The sequence below is a fragment of the Chiloscyllium plagiosum genome, chromosome 38, assembly GCF_004010195.1.
Source record: "Chiloscyllium plagiosum isolate BGI_BamShark_2017 chromosome 38, ASM401019v2, whole genome shotgun sequence".
In the NCBI taxonomy this organism is placed as follows: domain Eukaryota; kingdom Metazoa; phylum Chordata; class Chondrichthyes; order Orectolobiformes; family Hemiscylliidae; genus Chiloscyllium; species Chiloscyllium plagiosum.
This window is the reverse complement of record NC_057747.1, coordinates 13620915-13644640: the sequence shown is the minus strand read 5'-3', so window position 1 is coordinate 13644640 and position 23726 is coordinate 13620915. Positions and strand designations below refer to the sequence as shown.

At 39.3% G+C, this 23726-nt stretch overlaps 1 protein-coding gene across 2 annotated transcripts; it reads left to right on the top strand.

Annotated features, from left to right (window-relative positions):
• Window positions 1–753: 753 nt before the first annotated feature.
• Window positions 754–20937, top strand: LOC122541844 (voltage-dependent anion-selective channel protein 2). Of its 2 annotated transcripts, none has more exons than XM_043678890.1 (9): window positions 754–854; window positions 10158–10229; window positions 12953–13002; window positions 15401–15553; window positions 15873–15925; window positions 16015–16242; window positions 16710–16860; window positions 16953–17010; window positions 18606–20937. In XM_043678890.1, the coding sequence occupies exons 2-9, from the start codon at window positions 10163–10165 to the stop codon at window positions 18695–18697; spliced, it is 852 nt and encodes a 283-aa protein (XP_043534825.1). In that variant the 5' UTR covers window positions 754–854; window positions 10158–10162; the 3' UTR covers window positions 18698–20937. The 2 variants fall into 2 exon arrangements, with proteins under 2 accessions (XP_043534825.1, XP_043534826.1); XM_043678891.1 differs by lacking the exon at window positions 754–854 and adding an exon at window positions 3053–3068.
• Window positions 20938–23726: the final 2789 nt, after the last annotated feature.

Below are 23726 nucleotides of genomic sequence, written 5' to 3'. Positions count from 1 at the left end.
TCAAATTAAGTTCTCGCTTCCTATCTTCTTAAACAGGAGTGTTGCATTAGCTATTTTCCAGTCCTCTAGAACCCTCCCTGAATCGAGTAATTCCTGAAAGATGTCTCCACAATCTCCTGAGCTATCCGCTTCAGAACTCTGTGGTGTTAATCTATCTGGTCTGGGTGAGTTAACCACCTTCAGATGATAGCCAAGTCCTCCATACCCCGAAATTCATGTATGCACTTAAAGGGAAAGGAGCAATTGCTATGTTTTATTTTTGACATTGAGGTTGTTGATTTGGCTCATCCACCTACGGTACACGAAGACATGTTTTGTAACTTGACAGCCCCGCCCGCTAGTGAACAGTGCATAGATTCGGTTACTGTATTTTAAAGCTCTCCTTTACGCCGCCCTCAGCGGCTGTTTGACAATACGCAAACTAAGCCGCCCCATCCCTCTCTCTGGGTATTCCCTGCTACCCTTTGCAAGGTGCAGGTGCTGGAACAGTTCCCCGGCCACCCAAACCGGCGTTTTGACTACGCGCAGGCGCCGGCGTGGCCACACCGCCTCTCACGGCATTTTGGCAGTGCGCAGGCGCCAAACTGGTCCCGCCTCTCTACGCGACTCTTCGACAATACGCAGGCGCGGGAGGTTTCTCCCCCCCCTCCTCCCCAGGCGGCACTTTAACAGTGCGCAGACGCAAAAGCTTTTGCCCCACCCGCTTCCCAATGGGCACTTTGGCGACGCGCAGGCGCAGTCGCTCCAGCCCCACCTCCCGCACAGACTATTTGACAGTGCGCAGGCGCGGGCGCTGTCTCCTTCACTTCGCCCTTAAAGCTGCTGAGAGCTCTAGAGGCCGAGCAAAGAGCCAGGTAATACATGCCGCAAGCGTGAGTAAACCCCAGAGTGATCGTTGTTTCTGGGCAGGCGAGTGCAGTCTCGATACCAAGGATCCTTTGGGAGGGCGGGAATATTTTGGCGATCGGCACCTTAACCAGGCGGGGAGGAGTCCGGACTCCGGTTTAAAAACTCAAACGTATAAGATGGCGCCGGTGGCTGTATCTGGGCGCCTGGTCCGGGTTGTCAGGGCCAGGAATGGGGTGGACGGAACTGAGGTCTTTGCAGGCCGATATCCTGCTGCTACTGTTTGTAGGGCCCAGAGTAGTAGCAGCCGCCTCCCATTGAGTCAAGGTGATCGCTTTGACCTCAGCAGCATCCTAACTGGGCCTGACGATCAATGTCTGGGTATTTCATCCTTTGGATTTCATTTGCATTAAACCTTCTTCCCCACCCACACCACTCTCTCACCGAATTTGCATTGTCCTCAGTGTAATATTTAACTTTGCCACGTGCCGATTGTTCGCCTCGCTATCAAGCCTGGAAAATCCCAAGATTGAGGTATTTTTCCCTAAGGGGTTAATATTGTAATATTGCTGCATTGCAAGGTAGGATGACATGTGCGTTTGGGAGGCTGAATGTCATGCGTTTCTATTTGGTCACGCCTTTACGTCGATGATGTAGTGATGTCTGTCTTGCACAGTCCATTGGATTTGTCTCTGTTACATTAACAGTGTGCTAGTGACTTTCTTTACAAAAAAATGAACGTGCTGTTTCAGTTTCGTTATTAGGCAGTGGGGCTAGAGTAAATATTTAAGCTTTTTCGTTGAATTGGTAACATTTTTCACCCCAGTTGCCATTCTATTTAAAGCGAGCACCGGCACTAATATTAAAAACCAAAATATGGCCTGTGTTTTGGGATGTATTTGTGCCCTTCTTTGTGAAGGAGGAACTGTGGCTGTTGCAAATCAGAGACAAAAATAGAAATAGCTGGAAAAGCTCAGCAGGTCGGGTAGCATCTGGCAGAACTGAGGAAGGGTCACTCCACTGAAGCGTTAACTATTTCTCTCAGCAGATGCAACCTGATCTGAGTTTTTCCAGCAATTTCTATTTTTGTCACCAATCCTAATGTATTTACTTGAGAATAAATTAGTCTAAAATTGCAAGTTCTACTTCCATTTCTAAAGATCAAGAACTTGTCAGCTTGCAGTACTTGTTTACAGGCTGCTGGAGATGACTATGTAGGTATGCCTTTGAGCATGTTCATGTCAGTCTTATCTGGTTATTTACGATGGCTGCATAATCTGTGTAGCTTTTATCTCAAATTTAGATACTGAATTCATATGAATTTTTTTTGCATGGATTGTGTATGTACATAGAGTCTAGGGGTTGGGAAATGGGGTAAATTAAATTTAAATTCATGTCCATATTTTGATTTAACTTGAATGTGTCTCATTCCCTTCACTGGGATTTATCTGCCATGGAATCAACCCAGCCCTTTCAGAAACATTTCCATTAGCCGTAGCCAAATTAATTCAATTTCACTTTGGTAAACATTTGATTTTTGAAGCAGCTGGTTTTGTTTCAAAATTGTAGATAATTTTTAAAATGTTAATTTAAAGGTTCTGAAATCACTTATAATAAAGAAATGCTGATCCTTTGGCAAATAACTTTGCCAACTAGGTTTTAATGAGTCCTTGGATAAAGCTTTAGCTACAAAAATCAGTTGTTGTGAAAGATGAATTATATTGACAGTTATTGCTGATCAAGTGACATTTTTAACTAGCAAACTATTGAGTTGAATGACCTGCTATAAGTGCTGTAAGTTAAGATTTCATTGTTTTTATGTATTTAATTGATACTTTTACATTTTATTTCAATGATTTCTAAATGTAAAACAAAAAGTAGCAACCCATTAAGTATGTAGTGTTATCAAAATTGAATACAAAAAAGGAAGGATTGAAGAGTACATGGACGAACTACAGTAATTGATAATTTCTATTAGACGCAAAAATAAAACTGGAAAGGTGGCCTGATTGAAATTAGAGAGATTTTTAGATCCATGAAACAGTCTACGAAATGGTCAAGAAAAGCAACAGACCCGAGGATTTGGGAGCAAATTAGATTTCAGAAAAGGAGTGGATTTAAGAGGTGGAAATAGACTCTGAAACTAAGTTTGCAATGAACATAGAAACTAATTGTAAAATCTTCCACAGGTATGTGAAGGGAAAGAATTCCTGAAGACAAATGTAGGTATCTTGCAGTCAGAAATGAGCACTTTTAATATGGAGCAAAGATGGTAGACTAATAAAATGAATGTTTTAGTTCCTCCTTCACAAGGAAGGGCACAAATACATCCCAAAACACAGGCCATATTGAGATGGAAGAATTGAAGGAAATCAGTATTAGTAGGTCACAAAGGTTGGTGAAATTGATTGGAATAATGTCAATAAATATCCAGAGACTGGTAATCTACTTTCTAGAGTTTGGGAAATGGCCCTTGAAGTAGTAGATGCATTGGTTATTTTTCAAGATGTTATAGACTTTGGAACAGTTATGGATTGGAAGGTAGCCCAGCTCCTTATAAAAAGAACATACAGAGGAAACGGAATCGTAGACTGGTATGCCTGAGAGCAGTAATCGGGAAAATGCTAGAGTTCGTTATGAATAAAATTTGACAGCGGAAGACTTTGAAGGCAGTGACAGGATTGGACAAAGTCAGCATTGACTTACAAAAGGAAAATAAACTTGACTAATCCACTGTTGTAACTGTAGAGTTGATAAGGGGGAGCTCGTGGATGTCATTTACCTGGATGTTAAGGCTTTCGATTTAGTCCCATATAAAAGATTAGCATGTACAATTAAACCACCTGGGATTGGTGCTGGTGTGCTGACATGGATAGAAAGCTGGTTGGCATACAGGAACAAAGAAGAAATAAAAGGTTCTTTTTTGAGTGGCAGACAATGGTTAGTATGGTATGTTGCGGTCAGTGCTTGGACACTAGCTATTTGTAACATGTCAATACACTACAGGAACAAAATGTAATGTCTCCAAATTTGGAAGCGAAGCTGTTTGGGAGGGTGAGCTGAGAGGAATGTGCGTCAATATGATTTAGATAACTTGAGTGAGCAATCAGTAAGGTGTTCAAGTTTTCCCATGGGAGCCTAGTGCGCAAGGTTAGAGCTCATAGAATACAGGAAGAAGTAGCCATTTGGATAAAGAGCTGGCTCAAAGGTAGAAGACAGAGGGTGGTGGTGGAGGGTTGTTCTTCACACCGGAGGCCTGTGACCAGTGGAGTGCCACAAGGATTGGTGCTGGGTCCACTATTTTTGTCACTTGTATGAATGATTTGAATGTGAGCTTAAGAGGTATAGTTAGTAAGTTTGTCAATGACACCAAAATTGGAGACGTAGTGGACAGCAAAGAAGGATACCTCTGATTAAAATGGGATCTTGATCAGTTGGGCCAATGGGCTGAGGAGTGGCAGATGGAGTTTAATTTAGATAAATGCAAGGTGTTGCATTTTGGGAAAGCAAATCTTAGCAGAACTTGTACACTTAATGATCAGGTCCTAGGGAGTGTTGTTGAATAAAGAGACCTTGGTGTGCAGGTCCATAGCTCCTTGAAAGTAGAGTTGCAGGTAGCTCGGATAGTGAAGACGGTGTTTGTTATGCTCTCCTTTATCGGTCAGAGTATTGAGTACAGGAGTTGGGAGGTCATATTGCGGCTGTGCAGGACATTGGTTAGGCCACTTTTGGAATATTGCCTGCAATTCTGGTTTCCTTCCTTTCGGAAGGATGTTGTGAAACTTGAAAGGCTTCAGTAAAGATTTACATGGATGTTGCCAGGGTTGGAGGATATAGGGAGAGTTTGAATAGGCTGGGCTATTTTCAATTGGAGCGTTGGAGGCTGATGGGTAATCTTGTAGAAGTTTATGAAATCATGTGGGGCATGGATAGGATAAATCCCCTGGGGTGGGGAGTCTAGAACTAGAGGGCATAGGGTGAGAGGGCAAACATAGAAAAGAGACTTAAGGGGCAAATTTTTCAAGCAGAAGGTGGAGTGGGCTGCCAGATGAAGTGGTGAAGGCTTGTACAATTGCAACGTTTAAAAGGCATTTGGATGGGTATATGAAGAGGAAGGATTTGGAGAGATATGAGCTGGGAGCTGTCAGGTAGGACTAGATTGGGCTGGGAAACCTGGTTGGCATGGACGAGTTGGACCGAAGGGTCTGGTTCGGTGCTGTACATCTCTATGATTCTAAGTGCATGGCAGATAAAACATAATGTTGGTTAAATATAAGGTTATCCTCTTTGGTAGTAAAAACAGGAAGATTGATGATTATCTGAATTGTGATTGGAAAAGGGGGTCTGGGTGCAATACTACCTGATACTTTGTACACCAGTTGTTGAAAGTGAGCGTGCAGTTATAGCTGGTGACCTTCAAGTCAATAAGCTTTGAGTACAGGAGCAGGATGTCTTGCTGCAGTTGTACTGGGCCTTGGTGAGACCATATCTGGCATGTGACATGGTGTTTTGATCTTCTCGTGAGAGAGGGTGTTCTGGCCATAGAAGGTTTAGCTAAGATTTACCATAATGATTCATGGGATGGCAAGACTGACCTATGAAGAGACAGTAGATCAATTAAGATTATATTCACTGGAGTTAAGAAAAATGAGGTGGTATCTGTCTAATTCTAACAGGTTTAGACAGGTGAAATGCAGGAAGTATGCTCTGATAAGTAGGGAGTACAGAGTTAGTGATCATAGTCTAAGGATATGACATTTAGGATTCATTTTGAGGACAAATTTTGAGTGGTGAGTAATTGAAGCCGAAACATAAAGTAGTTCGATGTCACTCTTGAGGGGTGGGGTGGAGGGGGTGGGGGGATGGAATTAAAGGGTAGTTGGTGAAAACAGTGAAAGGGTGCTGAGTTGGGCGATTGTGTTGAATGGCTCCTTTTTGCATTTCCTGTGTTTGAATGGCTTGCATTTTAGTATTGCTCAAATGAAGCAATAAGTCACACTTTCCTCTATGAAAGAAGCATCTAAACTCTTGATTTTGATGTCATATAACAGACAGTGTCCTTAATCTTTGCATTCAAAAAATTCTATCTTCATATCATGCATCTTGCAAATACCATTGTGGCATAAGCCAAGTACAGGGTATTAGTTTTGAAAACAAATGTTATTGGTCTATATTACATTTGCTTGTGACAAAAAATATTTCCAGTTTATCCTCTGATTCTCTTTTTACTCATTAATAATGAGAAGGAATGGAAGCTGTGAGGCCAAAGTAGTTTGTTCTGAGTTGGTGGCGGGGATAGGGGTTGGGTAGAAAGATATGGTGCAACCAGCAAGAGTGTTGCTATTCTGAAGGATGTCATGTTGGCAGATAAATCCAAAATTTGGTACTCTGTCTAACTACTGTGATCAGGTTTTAAAAATTAGTTTCCACCAATGATGCCATAGCCACACCACAGTTAAATGATAACCCATGTAAGTACTTTTCAAATCTGTCATCCCTAAACTAGAAGACTACTAGCATTGCACAAAAGTGTGATCTTGTGCAATTTGACACCAAATGCAAAATAACAATACACTCATTTCAGCATGTGATGCTCTTGGCAATATTCTTTCTTTAGCTGCTTAGATTTGCCATCCGTGTTGAAGCTGCAATGATTTTAATCAATATCATCATAGATGTTGCCAGGGTTAAAGGGTTTGAACTATAGGGAGAGGCTGAATAGGCTGGGGCTGTTTTCCCTGGAGCATCAGAGGCTGTGGAGTGACCTTAGAGGTTTATAAAATCATGAGGGGCATGGATTATAGACAGGGTCTTTTCCCTGGGTTGGGAGTTCAGAACAAGAGCGCTTAGGTTTAGGGTGAGGGGGAAAGATTTAAGAGGGACCTAATGGGACAACATTTTCACTTGGAGGGTGGTGCATGTATGAAATGAGCTGCCAGAGGAGGGTGGTACAATTAAACATTTCAAAAGGCATCTGGATGGGTATACAAATAGGAAGGGTTTGGAGTGAAATGGGCCTCGATTAATTTACGATATCTGGTCCGTGGATGAGTTGGACCAAAAGGTCTGTTTCCATGCTGTAAATCTCTTGAGACTAACGTACGATAAATTTAAAGACTTACTGCTGTGTTTTCTCTTTCTATATTTTGCAAATGTAGCAAGTATCTTTAATTTTCTGTTACCTACTATGTTGTATTAGCTGAATCATTCTTGATGTGAGTTCATTGGGAAGCATAATGCAGGACAGTTGGGGGGTGGGGGCAAATAACTGGGCAGTGCCAGCTTTGAGATTTAAAAGCTTGAGGTGTGTTTAGGACAACCGAGGAAAGTAAGTACATCTAATCTAGAGGAGAGGACGTGGTATTGATGTCTGGATAACAGGTGCAGAATGGTAAAATTGTAATTTCTTGTGAATTTAAGCTCCGATTAGCATAGACCACATAATTAAATTAGAGACAAACTAGGTTGTGTGGGGAGGAAAGAAGAAATAAAATGCTTATGGGACTAGTGCCAGAAAACTTGGCTATCAAGCGAAGCATTTACTTTATCCTGTCTGAGAAGATAGGATCTTTACTGGAAGCAAAATCTGGTACATCTTTCAGAAAATATTCTACTTTTGTTTGTCAGTGGTATCATTTATCACAATAGATTAGCTTGGTCAGTGTATCTTATTCTACATTCTTGCTTTTGCAGTGTTCGTGGCAACTGAACTCCAGGGAACCAGTTTCAAGACCATATTTGTTTTAAATATCTTGTCATTTTTTTTGACCTGGTTTACAAGTGAAGGCTTAGTGCATTGTTTAACTTTACCCTTATCACCACAGTCCTGCTAAATGTTGGAGGTTCCTTAATTTCAATCCTGGCATTGTCACCCATTCTCATCCCTTCTATTTATGGCCCTCATCTCCCAGGATGGTTTAACCTCTGTGTTCTCCCTCCTGTCGCCTGTGTCTGGGATTGCCTTGCTCCATTGCTGGGGTCATGCACAGCTGAAGGAAAGCATTATAGAATGACAGATTTCATGAAATATAACCAATCTTCCCTGTTTTAGATGTTTTTGATAAATGTCTGCAACTGAAAAAAAACTGAGGTGGGGATATAGGAATTGAAGAGGGGAGGAGGAAGAGAACACACACTTTCTAAGTCCTTTGTTATTTGCTGAAAGATGCACTTTGCTGAAATTTTTAATGTATTTCAAGATCATAAGCAGCCATGACTTCCAGTATGGAATTGACAAGTGTGTTCTTGCTGTGTAGTGAAGGGCAAGGATATTTATTTAAGATTGAATGAACGTATAGGGTATCTATTCATTGTCAGTAACCAGAATCAGTGCACTATTTGTGCATTGCTGCGTTTATTTCCATGTTCTGTTTTTAATTTCAGCTAGGTTGCTGAAATGAATTAAATTGCTTCACACTGTTGTGATCCTTGGAGTAGCCGGCTCAAGTGAGGAGAGCCGAAGTAGGCCATCTCCCCTTGCAATGTTTTTAAGTAGCATATGATTTACCTTATTTGGGGGAGGGATGGCTTTGAAGAACAGAATAGATGAGATTGCAGGGAACGTTATGTCCTTTTTCAGCAATATTTTCAAATAAAGCCAATGAGCATTGCAGAATAATATGGTGAAATATTTAGGGGTACCTGGTAAGCTTTCAATATTTAGCCTTTGACAGGCCAGGATCCCACTGCCTGCAACAACAAACTTGGATTGATAGAGAAATTAGAAACCATTGTGGGTTTTTTCAATTTTAAAGTAAATACTATTTAATTCTGACCTGGTGATTGAGGTTTGATCATCTATCTATCCTTTTTGTCCAGAAGTCTTGTAGGGGTGTATGCTGTTGGTTTTATATCAAGCATGTAAATGTTTTTGAAGCCTTGTGACTAGAGGGCTTATGATCCAATTGCTAATTGCCTTTAGGGCTGTATGACTGGATTACATATTTCAATGTTATTTGCCTAGTGATGAGACATAATAGAATTGCACTGTGTATAGCTTTATGCTACTGCTTAATGGTTGAAGGACAGCATTTTAGTGCATTGAGCTACTGGTAGATACCTGAGATTTCCTACAGAAAGTATCATTTGGTAAAAATTTAAATAGCTAACATTAGGCCACTTTATTTCACATAGAACTTAATTTCTTGCATTGCAGGGAATGTTGACAGTTTTCTTGCTGATACTCCTCATTGAACTTGAAAGGTTTATCACTTAATCCTAATGGATCTTTCTACTTTGCCCCAACTAGTTTCGGAGTTGGGTTTGACTTTCACGCCTTTTTAAAAATTTTTGTTGTGGGTGGTGCTGAGTTTTATTCACTGGATATGTAATATAGTGCTTATAAGCAGACAGTGTTTTCCTTGGATTAGAAATGTTTCAAATGTTAATGGAAACAATTTGGCCTTTTGTTTAGGTTTATCTAAACTAATCCCATGTAACTATCACTAATTTCCTCTAAATACTTAAACTGATTTAAGAGCTATTTTCAATGAACAAACCTAATGTTTAAAGTTCTTGTGTTGCCAATATTCGCTGCATTCCCAGTTGTAGAAGTTGTTTTCAAACTTCCTGTCATAGATAGGGTCTTGGGAATAGGACTAGGCCATTCAGCTATGTGAACTTGTTCTTTTAAATAGATGATTTGTGCCTCCCCTTTGTTTGCATTTGGCTTTTTTTTATATTAAAGGCTTCCTGATATTGATCTTTTGAATGGCCTTTCTCTGATTTTATTTTCCTTGTTCTGGGCGGTCATTGGAGAAAAATTCAATCATAAAAACCTCCATTAGATCACCCTTGAATCTTCTGTCTTAGAGAATAGATGCCTAATCTACGCACCCCTGTCTTTGTAGCGTAACCCTACAGATGTCTGTTGTGCCTTTCCTTTCCTTTTCAGGTTGTGCAGTTAAACAATTGGTGACTGCACATTGTCACCTAATGCAAAGCTTAGTTTCAGTTTTCAACTTTGGAGCAGTCTCATTACAGTCGTATGAAGTGAAGTAGTAGTTACAATCTGAGTAATTTCCTGGGGGAGTTCCTAAACAGGGCTGTTCAGATCAGTAATTATGTAGTTTGTTTTTGGGTGGTAAATCATTTGGCTTAAAACGGGAGTCTGAAAATCAGCTAAGTTGGCCACGTTTGTGAAGGGTGAAACAGTTGACATTTCAGATCAGTTACCTTTGCTGACAACTGGAAAAAGCTGAAGATGGAAAAGGGGGTTTTGAGGAAGTGTAAAGGGGAAGAGGGGTTGGAGAGGACAAATTTGAAGCCGTGTGACACTTCAGTCAACTTATTACATTTTTTCTCCTCAACAGGTAGAATGGCTGTACCTCCATCATATGCAGACCTTGGCAAGGCAGCCAGAGATATTTTCAACAAAGGCTATGGTATGGTATTTTTATATTTGGCATGTTTACAAAATATTAGCTTAATTTCTAGCTTTCTCCTTATTGCCATTTTTTATGGTGTTCAGTTAAAGCTACAGTGTCACTAGCTGATGTGAAATCTATCTCTGGCTTTTTGTTTGTAATTCATTTTTGTACCAGTTTCCACTTTTGTATTTTAGAAAGAAATTGGGTGCATTTTGTATTGTACAATTTCGGTGTCTGTCTCTCAGCCACTTTGGGTAAAACATTCCATAGTACTCATTTTTTCTCAACTTCCCAGATGTTCAGCAATTCTTGTATTTTGCTTTTACAAGTTGCTTGTTACAGTGAAAAAGCAGTCTAAGGTTATTTACCCTCTCAATCGTTTTGAATTTACTTTTACAATTCTGCACCCAAACTCCATATATTTCAAGCCTTTCCTCATAACTTGCTTCTTTGTTCTCTTATTGGTTAGGATCGATCTTATGTTTTTTGCTGGTTTTGACACTCATATGAAGAGTGGTTGGCTTCGAGTCAGAAGTGACTGACTTATTCACTGCTTTTGGCACAATGAAATTGACAAAGAACTATTCTATTAATAGTAGAATTAAGGTCTCAACTTTGCCATGTTTTGGTCAGAACAAGAGTGAAGTTGTGGAACTTGATTAGTGTGGACTTTGTACTGCAAGATCAGTTTTCAATATGTTGGTCACATCCGGATGTTGACTTTGCGAATTTGTGATGAATTCTCACATACAAACATGAATGTTTATGGGGTTTTTTTTGTTGAGATGATAACTTCAACTTATTCTTTTTTTATTTTGCTTCCTTGTGCTAAATGTTTAAATATTTACAAGTGCAGTATTGCCCTGTATTGTAAGTGTAAGAAAGATGTTTTGTTAAAATTAGTACCTTTGCCTGAAGTGGTGAAACTAGAGAGTTAGAAATGACTCGCACATTACTGGACAAGTAAAGGCTGCACCAACTGGCAGACTACACACTTATCTACTAAATTATGTACGTCTGGAGTCAAATTTCAGTTAGATACCAGATTTCCACAGAAACTATTGTCTTCAGCATCTGCCTGGACCATGGCACTTAATTTACACTGCAGAATTATTGTCTGTATTCAGCAATGAAGATGAAGGGGGACAGCTGGTGATGCAATTGTGCATCCAGCATTAAAGTTTTTACTAGTCCTTAGTCACTGACAAACCCAGACTAGCAGTTCTGACAACATAACAGTTGGTCACTCTCCACATGTATACCAGTGGAAAAGTGCTGTCTGCCAGCCAGCTAACGGCTGATTCATAGGCTTGTTTAGTTCCTCATATGCAATCAGCCTGCCATTTTACTGAAACCACACTTTTGGAATTTGTAACATGGCAGGAGTAACCACTGGTAAGTGGACAGACTGAGATCAGATTAAAAACATTGCTTATTGGACAATGTAATTCTGAGGCACCTGGAATTGATAATCAAGCCGGCATTTAATGTTGTATGTCTCAAAGCCGGTTATTTGAGCAGCATGACAATGATACAAGCTTTCAGTTTTGGTCCATTCCAGATTTAAAGTTTGTTTTTTTTACTTGAATCATTTATACTTGGTGTTAAAGCTGCTACCGCGAATTAAAATTAGCATTTACCTAATTTCTTCATAAATATTCTGGCTACAAGAGCAGATTAGAAGCTAGGAATCTTGCAGCAGTTAACTCTTTAAAGCACCAGACAGAGATGTTATGAACTATTCCCACTTGCCCAGATGGATGCAGCTCCAACACTTGACAAACTTATCACAGTCAGGACATAGCAACTGTCTTGGCACCATGTTATCAAATATTCACTCCCGCCTCCACCGATAAGCACAGTAACAGCAGTATGTACCATCTATAAAGACACTGCAGAAATTCATGAAAGCTGCTTCAGTAGCACTTTCTAAACCCATGACCACATACAGAGTCAAAGTGTGGCACTAGGAAAAACACAGTAGGTCAGGCATCATGAGGAGCAGGAGAGTTGACATTTTGGGCATAAATCCTCCAGGTCATGTGACTGCATACATCTGAAAGGACAAGTGCAGCAGAGATTTGCAACACCATTACCTGCAAATTCCCTGCCAAGCTTTTGACCATCCTGAGTATATCTCCATTCCTTCAGCATTGTTGGCTCAAAACCCTGGGACTCTTGTCTTAATGATGTTACTGTAAAGTTCAGAAGGCAGCTTGCTGCCACCTCCTTGATGGCAAATGTTGGTCTGGCCAGCAATGTCCACGTGCATAAATTATTTTTTAAAAGATTTATTATTTTAGAATAGAATCCCTACAGTGTGGAAGCAAGCTATTTGGCCCATTGAGTCAATGCTGACTCTCTGAGCATTCCATCCAGATCTACCCCCTACCCTAACTCTGCAACCCTGCATTTCCCATGGCTAACCCACCTAGCCTGCACATCCCTGGACAACATGGGGAAATTTAGCTTGGCCAATCCATCTAACTTGCACGTCTTTTTGGATTGTGGGAGGAAACCGGAGCACCTGGAGGAAACCCATGCAGATATGGAGAATGCGCACTCACCAGAGGCTGGAATCGAACCTGGGTGCCTGGCATTGTCAGGCACCAGTGCTACCCACGATACCACTGTGTAAAGAATTTGTTCATTTCAACTGATGACTGATCTGCTCTACAGAGTGCAGATGTACCTTAGAATTTCAGTGACCTTGGTGACGTGATTCTTCTATTTTCCAGGTTTTGGTTTGATAAAGCTTGAAGTGAAAACCAAATCACAAAGTGGAGTGGTAAGATCAGTTCATTTTTATTTGTACTCCATTTCGTATGTTTTCCATGCAGTTTTAATGGATCAATACTATTGATCCATACTGTGGATATTTTGCTGAACCACATCCGGAGGTGCAGTTCAGCAGCCTGTGCTTTGAATACCAAGGGATCTGGACAGAATGAGTAGTGAGAAACCAATCAATGAGCAATCACTTATTTTTAAAACAGTGACTCCTAGTTTCATATCTTCCCACAATAGGAAATGTCCTTTCCTTGTGGACCCTGTGAAGACCCCTCAGGATCTTGTACATTTCATTGAAGTTGTTTCTTACTCTTTTAAACACATTTCCTCAGAAGGCAAGCCACTCACCATCCTGACTTGGAACTATGTAATGGTTCCTTTGTAGCTAGGTTAAAATTTTTGACCTCCACTCAAAGCAGCAGTGCAGGTGCCCTCGCACCCCTTCAAGAAGGCAGCTCACTGCCACAACCACCTCGAGTGATTTAGGGATGGGCAGTAAATTCTAACCCAGGGAATAATGTCAACGTCCTTTGAACAAATACTTAAACCGTTTTGTAGGCTGGTTCGGGGCAATTGTGATGATATTAAAGTATGTATGTATTTGATGGTTATACTTTTAATACTTGATGTTTCTGTCTATTCCTCAATGTTGGAAGGAGGTATGCAGACTGAGATGCTTTAAATGACTACACTTTCAATCATGATGGATTCTTTGTCTAATCTAAATGATACCGTTTTCACCTGGTTGAAGCTGTTCAGAATCAGTGTTACAGTTGCAAAAAATGGCCATCATTGCCCAGTGCTGAAATTCTGCCTTCTTCCCATACCCTTGCACTTTATTTTTATCCACATTATTGTCCAGTGCCCTCTTGAATATCTCAATTGAATATACCTCCACTATAGTTCCAGATAATGCATTCCATACCCTAATTGTTCAGAGTGAGAGTTGTTTTTTTTTCTAGCTTTGTTTGCAAATTCTTTCACATCTGTGCTGTTGCTCTTATTCCTTTTAAGGCACTATTCCTGTCTACTATTTAGCTTGTTCACGACTTTGAAAACCTTTTATCAGATCTCCCTTTTAGCTGCCTTTGTTCAAAGAGAATAGTCCCCACCTCCAGTCTATCTTCATAACTGAAGTTCCTCATCCTTGGGATCATTCATAAAAAACTGCTTCTGCATACTCTCCAATGCAGTTCACATCTTCCTTGATAATCTAGCACCCATAATTGTACAGATATCTTGTGCATGTTCAATATCACATCCTTGCTCTTGTATTCTATACCCCTATTAATAAAACTGTCACCTTAAGCAATCTGTGCACATATACCGAGGTCCCTCTGGTCTGTGCATGCCCCCTGTTTATCTTGCCTTGAATCCATAGTTTTTAGGAATTGCTTGGACCTTGCCATACTCCATAAATCAAGATTCTTGCAGTTTGCAACCACTTCTTTCTTCATTGATGTCCCTCCATTTCATAGAAATCCGTAGTTTTATGTCACCAAATAAGGCCATTCAGGCTTAGTATGTCTCCCAAACTCACCACCTCCACCCCCTCAAAGGTGGCGTGGGACAGGCAGTAAATGCTTTCCTAGCCAGTTATGCCCACATTCCACAGGTGAATTTTTTTAAAAAGCTGAGTCCAGTCATCATACTTCCACCTCAGCCTATCAATATAATGAGTCTAAAATACTAGAAAAGAGATGGAATTTTTGAAAGTTGTGCTTTGCAATATTGAATTGAATGGGATTTTTGGGGCTGTGATAGAATTTACTCCAAATAGTACTTACCTATTGAAATATTGAGTAAGACGTATGGCACCTTCTGGAACTGGTTTTGGCCTTGTAGTTACTGTAATCTCAGGTTGTTTTTCTCCATCACACTTTACACCCTGTCTCCCAAAGTTGGTGACACACATGCTTCCAGTTGCCGTGTATGCCATCCATTTTTGAAGTAGTGACATATTGTAGATGTCATTGGACTGGGCAGGCTTTGGGAGCCCTGTCATCCAATCACCTGAAGGTACCATCTGATTGACATGCTCCTGAAGCTCTCCAAGTTAAGATTGGTGAACAAAGCTAAGATAAGGGCCTTCCCAATTTGTTTTTCCAAACTGCTTTGGAATGTTAGACATGTTGAGGTGTTGCATTGAATAAAAGTCAGTATTTGTCCCCAGGGCAATTATTTTATTGCATAGCCAGATGTGAATTTATAACAAAAATAACTGGCTCTGTACCTAATAGCTATAACATTATATCTATCTATAATCTGCAAAACCTTATTAAATTGGTCTGTTTAAAGGTGACTAGATCACTATTTACGTTGACCGGTAAATACAATGCATTTGCAAGAAGACTAATTTTCTCTCTCACTCTTTCGCTTCTCAACTAAATTGGCAGGAATTTACAACTTCGGGTTCATCCAACACTGAAAGTGGTAAAGTATCTGGAAGCTTGGAAACAAAGTATAAATGGTCTGAATATGGCCTCACGTTTACAGAGAAGTGGAACACTGACAACACTTTGGGCACAGAGATCGCAATTGAAGACCAGGTAACAACTTGAGCGAACAATCGAAATCTAGTGTTGACTTTTTAGTTTATGCTGGTTTGTGGTGGAAACAGATGAGGAAAGCAAGGTTGTGAAAATATCTTGTGCCAATGTGCAAATCAGCATTATGGCTCTTCTCGGTGTCAGTGTTCGATTGTCCCAAGTTAAAAATTGTACAACAATCTGCCTTTAGTTTCTTTTAAAGCAACTTTTATGTTAAATGAGAACAAGAATTTGATGTGGTTACCTTAACTCTGAAAGGAATAGCATCTTTAGTATAGAATAATGTATTGAAACACCATTATCTTTTTCCTTTTACTAGCTTGCCAAAGGTCTGAAGTTGACATTTGACACCACCTTTTCACCTAACACTGGGTAACTATAGTAACTAAATACGGGACAGTTTTTTTTACTGAGTTGTCTTGTGTATTCGATACTAAATTGTTCCAATTTTCTGTCTTCAGCAAGAAGAGTGGCAGAGTAAAGACTGCCTACAAGCGTGAATATATCAACCTGGGCTGTGATGTAGATTTTGACTTTGCAGGCCCTGCGATTCACGCGTCAGCTGTTGCTGGTTATGAAGGATGGCTTGCTGGTTATCAAATGTCCTTTGACACAGCCAAGTCAAAGCTGACCCAGAACAATTTTGCAGTCGGCTACAAAACTGGTGATTTCCAGTTGCACACTAATGTGTAAGTTCTGCTTTTACTATGACTCTTAAGCTCACAACCTCTCACTTATTAAGTTGGTTTATTTTCCCTTATATAGCACTAATGCTAGTATTATAGTAATCAATAGACTTCGGCTGTGTAACAGATACACTTCTAATGCAGGTCATTCTGCTAAAATGCATGTTTTGTAAATGTGAATTTGCTGTCGTACGTTTGATGAATTGGGGATACTCTGGAAAGTGCAAACTTTTAAGACTTAGCTGTAACTCAATTACATTGCCAACACTCAGCGCTGTTTCTAAAGTGTGATTTTTTTTTTTTTTGTTTTTGTTGCTCTATAATGTGGGGTTGCACAAGAACCCAATCATCACATTTTAGAAGAACTACCTGTCGTTGAGAATTTTTATTTCACTGGTTTGGATCAGGCTGTTGTCTTGAGGCACCCAAACCAAACGTTTATTTTAATTTTGTGGTTTAAATCTGTGCAGTAATGACGGTGCTGAATTTGGAGGTTCCATTTACCAGAAGGTGAGCGATAACCTGGATACTGCTGTAAATCTTGCCTGGACTGCAGGTAACAACAGTACTCGCTTTGGCATTGCTGCAAAGTACCAGCTTGACTCTACTGCTTCCATTTCTGTAAGTATGATTTTTCTTTGTTCTGTTCTGTTTCTACGTGTTTAATTTTTCTTTTTGTTTCCTTGTTACTGATGTCTACAAATGTGTTTCAGGCAAAAGTCAATAACTCCAGCCTAATCGGAATAGGTTACAGCCAGATTCTTAGGCCAGGTACGTTTCTGTTTGTTTCCTTATTTAAACACTTTGATAGTTAATTCAAATATGAACTGGTGTAGAATTTCTTTTGACGCTGATTGAAATCTTATATTTTCTACAAGACTCAGAGTATAGGTTCTCTTTAGGTTGTGATATTGTGTTCCCCAGTTTATATTTCCCATCCCAATGGGACTATTGATCTGACATTAGGCAGAAGCAGAGCTGGGAAATCTGACTCCTTGCAAGACTTGTGTAAAAGTTAGTGTTTCTAGTTTGTGGAATTAAACTTCGCAATCTAAACATTTGAGTTTGGCTGATAGCAGTAAAATTGTTGCCTACAGCTTTGTTGTACATGCAGTGTCCCTGAATCAGCTAAGGCTTTACTACAATAGAATGCTACTTTTTCAGAAATCTGGGTTCTGAATATCACTGGATCTTTCAAATTGAAAAGGAAACATTGCCACAGTTACTGTGCCACAGTTGTATCTGGTTGTGATTAAATGAGACTACTAAACAGCAAAAGACTTATTCCAGATGCTGTAGTTCCATGTTTCCAACTGTTGATATCTACTATAACTTATGAATTTAGATTTGTTTTGTATATTTAATTTTGATTTCATTTTGTCATATGTATTTTGTAACAAAATACAGTGAAAAGTGTTTAGTGTTGTTACTCTGGCACAGTGTTAAAACACAAAAAGCCAAAAGAGAATAAAGGCAGAAAAATGAAGAAATACAGAACAAGTGTTCAACTTTATAGTCTGGTAACCAGACTGGTTTCTGGGATGGCAGGACTGACATATGAAGGACTGGATTAGCTGAGCTTGTACTCACTGGAATTTTAGAAGAATGAGGGGGAGAATCTCAAAGACATATCAAATGCTGATGGGACCAAACAGGCTGGATGGGAGAAGAATGTTCCTGACGTTGGGGGAAGCCCAGAACTAGGGGTCACAGTCTAAGAACAAGGGGTAAGCCATTTAGGACTAAAATGATGAATTTGTTCACTAGACCTGTGAACCTGTGGAATTCTCTACAACAGGAAGTTGTTGGGCCAGTTTGTTAGATATATTAAAAAGGGAGCTGGACTTGGCCCTTGCAGCTAAAGGGATCAAGGTGTGTGGAGAGAAAGCAGGAATAGGCTACTGAAATTGCATGATCAACCGTGGTCGTATTGAATAGTGGTGTAGGCTTGAAGGCCTGCACCTATTTTCCATGTTTCTATGTCTTTAAGTGCTCTGCCACAGGCCTGGAGGCCAGGCAAGAGTCCCTGTCGCTGTGCTGTTGGACAAAAGTAAAACGAGTTGGTCACTGCCTCATTTTGAATTTGCCCTTTAAAATAGAAAAAGATTGGAGAAGGGCTCAAAACCAGATTATTACTATGTTTTCAAGTGCTTCACTGGCCTGATCAAAATTTAACTGCTTTCAGATTTTGTATTAATTGTCAATTTTAAAACCATTTAAGACCCTGTTCTAAATCTGTCACTGATTTTACTCTGGTTGCTGCTTAAAATTCTACTGGTGATTTGATTTTTGCTAAAATTACATGTTAATATATAGGAAATCCTGTATAACCTTTTTTGTAACCACATGGTTTAATCACCCTGCAGGTATAAAACTCACTCTGTGTACCCTAATTGATGGAAAGAGCATCAATTCTGGCGGTCACAAACTTGGCCTGGGTCTTGAATTGGAAGCTTAAAATGTGCACCTTTTTATCTTCAACAACAAAGGGATTTCGGAAGAAAGCAGCATTTGGCCATTACGTTTAATTCCAACTTGACCAGTGGGCTTTTCTGGAAAGGAAGTTTCAAATCAACCACGTACCTGTATTTTTAGTACTTTAAAACTGTAATTGTTTTTTTGAGTGCAATTGGTTATCTAGGTGATACAGAAGTCATATGTCACTCATTTATACATAAATTAAAAATGTATTTAACTGTTGTTACAGCAGTCCTAATAATGGGATAGGCCTTTACAAAACTCAAGCCGTGACTGCATGTTTCCCGGTTTAATGTCTATTTTGAGACGTTGTGCTGTGTCAGTTCGCCAAAAGTTTGGATAAATTGAAATTATCCAAGTTGCAATTAAATTTTATGGAATCTGTGTATAGCAAAAAAACTCAACTATTTTCGTTATCCCAAACCCATCAACTTAATGCTGAATAAAAATCTCAATTACAGTGTGTTGTTTTATCCCTTTCCTCTTTTTGATATGTTGAATTTGGTACCATCATGCAGGCTTCTCCTAGAAAGGAGCAATGGTTAGCTGGTGAACTTCATGGTGGCTGTAAAAGATGGCCAGCATTTGTGGACTTGGGTTTTTTTTTCCTTTTTTGCTTTTGCTTACCTGAGTGCATGTCACACTTACACACAGACTGCCTTGCATCTCTATTGTTTCTAGGGGACTGGTGCAAGATTATATTGTCTGACTAGAATGGGCACTACAAATGCAGCAATATCTTGCTTTTATGTAGAAAAGCATTTCCAGATGCTTCAGGATTTATCAGGAATTGAGGCATGTTAAGAAATAACTAGGAATCTGGGAGAGGTTTTTAAATGACTTGATAACTCTGGACTGAAAGTTCTGTGTGTATGGCTGACTACTGAAGACTGTTTCACCAATAGTGTGGGAGAGGTACACTTAGGAGAAAGTGAGGACTGCAGATGCTGGAGATCAGATCTGAAAAATGTGTTGCTGCGTTTTTCCAACAACACATTTTTCAGCAGTACACTTAGGCCAGGGTCAGAAAACTGAAGTGATAAATGTGCAGATAACCTTATTTAACATGCATCATTTGTGTCTTCTAATCTGTACTGGCTTTAAGTTTAAGAGGAGAAACTGGTCAAATTAGTTTTAGCATTCTGGTGTCAGACATCTTTCTTGGTGTGTTAACTCTGTGCATAGAACATTACAGCACAGTACAGGCCCTTCGGCCCTCTATGTTGCACCGCCCTGTCATACTAATCTGAAGCCCATCCCTCTACACTATTCCATGTACGTGCAAACTTTAAATGAAGGTTTAACTGAATTTTATCACTTCACTAAGTTGAGGAAATTGGATTGTCTTCAAAACTTAATTGCATAACTTAAAATTATGTCCAGGCATTGAGTCTTATGATAACTCATTATGACTGCTATACTTAGGTGGATGAGTTTTACAAAGTCCCGTTTTTAAAAAAAATTGTTGGGTTCAAGGTTCTCGATCAGTGGGATAAGGTTCTATAACAATGATTAGTGGTTAAGCTGAGTCGTCATGAAATAGAAAAGATATGGCAATATCAAATGAAAACTATTACTTGCCTGGTATTGATTTTAGTTTTTTAATCCTAATTTGACATTTTGTTCCATTTATGATCCCATCATTTAAGGGAGGTGGTAACTTTATTTTGAAATAGGCAGTAGGTAATAGACATTGCGTTCAGGTGCTCAGTTTTACAACTGTTGTAATGCACTAATTATTTATCTTTTTTGAGGTTGTAGTGTAGCTACACCCTTTACCTTAAGTAACTTAGCAATGGTAATAAATTGGTGAATGTTTTCAGAGCTGAAAAATCAGTTATTTAGAATTTGTAGTTTAAAATTTGTTGAATAGGGTGCCTTGCTAGTGTGATGTAGTGTTCAGTGACAAACCAATCAAAACCGTGACATGTTTCATTATCTGTCATTTGATACAGTAAGTTTTGTTCTTGGGTTAATTTCTAAAAGTCATACAATTCACGTGCTCCTTCAACTTCATTTCTCCACTTTCATACATGTCAGCAGTGATTCCAATCCTAACATTTTGGTAGATAAAAGTAGTCCTCCTTCTATCATTTTTCTCTTTTTAAATGTGTTCCTTACTTCCTTTTTTGTCTATCCCATCTCATCTTGGATTCCAAGCAGGTGGGTAAAATGAATGCATCCCCTTGTGTGAAGCAACTAGACAACCAGGGGTTATTTTAAAAAAAATTCCAGGCTATTTAAATTTTGTAAATTTACATTTTGGTATTCTGAAGATCTAATTTGGCTGCATTTTGGTAGTCTTTAATGCTAGTCAGAAACTTCAAAAGAATTGTGCTTGTCTTGATTCACCTGCAGCAGAAAATGCAAATCTTATCAGTATCAAGATTTTGACTCCAGATAAATGGCCCTAAAATCAGATTTAATTGTTCCATCTCAATCTCTGAATTGAAATTGAATAATAAAACCAGAAAGGATCATTTAAATTTAGTTTAAACTGTTACTTGCACAAATTGATTGTGGTGTTTATATTTTAATGGAAATATATTTAAATCCCCACAATGTTTATGAATGTGGAATTGGGATGATGGTGCAAAATAGCAATTATTTCATATCACTTTGTGATTCTGAGTATTTTGAAAACTTGTAATCATTTTGATGCAATGTGTGACAGCAAGGGAGAGCAATACTGAGGAAGAGCCTAAAACCTGTCTTTTCATTTCAGCATGGACTATTTTAATGTTAGATACTTCTAATTATGTGACTGCCTTGTGCTTCCAGAATATTTCTTGTTTTTAGATGTTTATCCCCCTTTATGAATTACCTGACCTTCCTAGTACTAAAGGGACTCCTATTGAGAGATCTCAAAGCTAAACTTTATTCTCTCACTTAGAAGTACTCTTAAATGATGAAGTAAGTCTAGCCCTAGACTTAGATGGGAGTTGTTGATGTGAAGTGCCATTTTAAAAGTTGAAGCTGTTGGATCACTGTGCCCCACAGGAGCAACCTAGCAAAGCATCACTGGGTGGTGTGATATCTGCAGGAATCCACAGACTTGTTTGATTTGAACTTTCAGCTGAAATGGATGAATGTAATAAGCCTGAAGTATGCATATAATGCTATGTGCTTAATGTGCAAGATAACATGGTTTTGGATTTCTGTGGAACAAACATGCCAATAAAGTTATGAAATCTATTGCACTGCATCTTGTCAAGTGTGTTAGATAGTATATTAGGGCTTTATTCCAGTAAGATAAATACACTTGAAGGAGTTAAAGTTTAAGCAGAATAATTAAAGTTTGAACACCTTTTGCATGCTTCTATCTGAATTTTAATTATACTAAAAAACATGCACAGTTCACATTTTCATAAAACTAATTACCTCTGCATTTGCTTTGATGTGCACCTCAGCAAAATTTAATGGTGCCAGGATGGGTTTTATTCTTCAGCAGTACTGTGAAGTCTGGGATCTGAAAGTTTTGGTTTAATGTGTCGTCTGAAAGATCAGGATTTTTTTCTTGAAGTTTAGGTATCAGGAATGATAGAAATCCAGTTTTTCAATGAATATTCAGTGTTATTGTGAAGTGAAAAATAAAATCCCAAACTAAATTTCATATTTTGAAATTTCAGCAAGACTTAACTGGTCAGATCAGGCAACGTGCTGCTGAATGTCACTCATGTGTAATTGACTCACCAGATGGTGGATCTTGGAAATTCAGTAGTAGATATCACTTGTGCACTCATTTTTCACGACGTTGCTTGCTATCTACAATCTTCAGCTGATTAAATTAGTGCTCCTCTGTTGAACACCCTGTACAAGTGTTGCAGTTGGCATGTGACAGGTGCTGATGGAACCAACAAAAGAATGTGATGTTGTCTTGAACCTCACCCTGACGTGCATCTGTCTGTGATCATGTTGGATGTGACTGAGTCTTTGTGGAGAAGCAGCCCTGTCTTCACAATGGCACTCTTGATTGTATTGTGTGGGACTATCACCATGATACAAGGGGTAGATTTGTGGTGGATCTAAAAGGTGATCACTGCATATGCATGGGGTCCTGTTGATTATTGACAATGAAATTGTTCTGCTGCAAGCTTAACATGACCAACACATAACCTCACTATCATTGCTGTCAAGCTGGGAGACTGATGTACCTAACCATCTGCCCTTGACATGTAATTGCTTTACCATGGTTGAGTTTCTTGCTGCCACTGTCTTGGTCTACCATTGACCAGCAACTTAACTGCCATACAAGTAGCTACGTGAAAAGGCTAATGGCTGAGAATTCTGTGGTAAGTCATCTGATATCCCTTAGGTCTGTCTACAAGGCACAAGTCTGTATTATGGCCACACAAAACCCTGCCTTGGACCTTCTATCATCTGCTCCTTTTAGGTGATATTTCTGTCTGTTTCGGTCCTTCTTTTGTCCACCTCTCTGTGATGTTGGCTGACTTGGAAATATATTTCCAAGTGTTCATTGTTTCTGGGTCAAAACATTGGAACTTCCTAATAACACTATTGATGTGCCTTAACCAGATGGATTCCTCTGGTTTAAATAAGCAGCTCACAACCACCAACAATTAGGGGGACTGGTAACAAATGCTGACCTTGCCAATGCTCCCATTCCATGAACAAATAAAAGGCAAATAAATTAATATTACTTGGCAAAGCACCAGTAAAGCTAGCTCCCTCAGCAGTTTGACATTGACTGACGGTCTATTTAAATAAAGTGTTTGGTTTGTTTTGTTTTCTTGAGGCTTATGGACCTGTTACACTCTAGTTCTGAACTAGATACTGCAACTCCATTCAGAGCTTCCCCTTGCTGACACAAATCACTAAATCTTGGGTTCACAGGCACTGAAAGCAATCTAGCTTTGTGTAACAATTACAGTTTTGTGATACATTTAATTATGGCTAATCATTTTCTGTATCCAATTCTTTCATCAATTATGTTAACTTTTGCCCCTATATGAATATATACTTTTGTTACATAGGTGGTTCAAGGTCAG

Excerpts from the sequence above, each read along its gene's own strand:
- LOC122541844 (XM_043678890.1), top strand. The coding sequence starts at position 10,163 with ATGGCTGTACCTCCATCATATGCAGACCTTGGCAAGGCAGCCAGAGAT. Across the intron at positions 13,003-15,400 it reads CCAAATCACAAAGTGGAGTG|GAATTTACAACTTCGGGTTC; the intron begins GTAAGATCAGTT and ends CTAAATTGGCAG. Across the intron at positions 16,861-16,952 it reads ACTCTACTGCTTCCATTTCT|GCAAAAGTCAATAACTCCAG; the intron begins GTAAGTATGATT and ends AATGTGTTTCAG.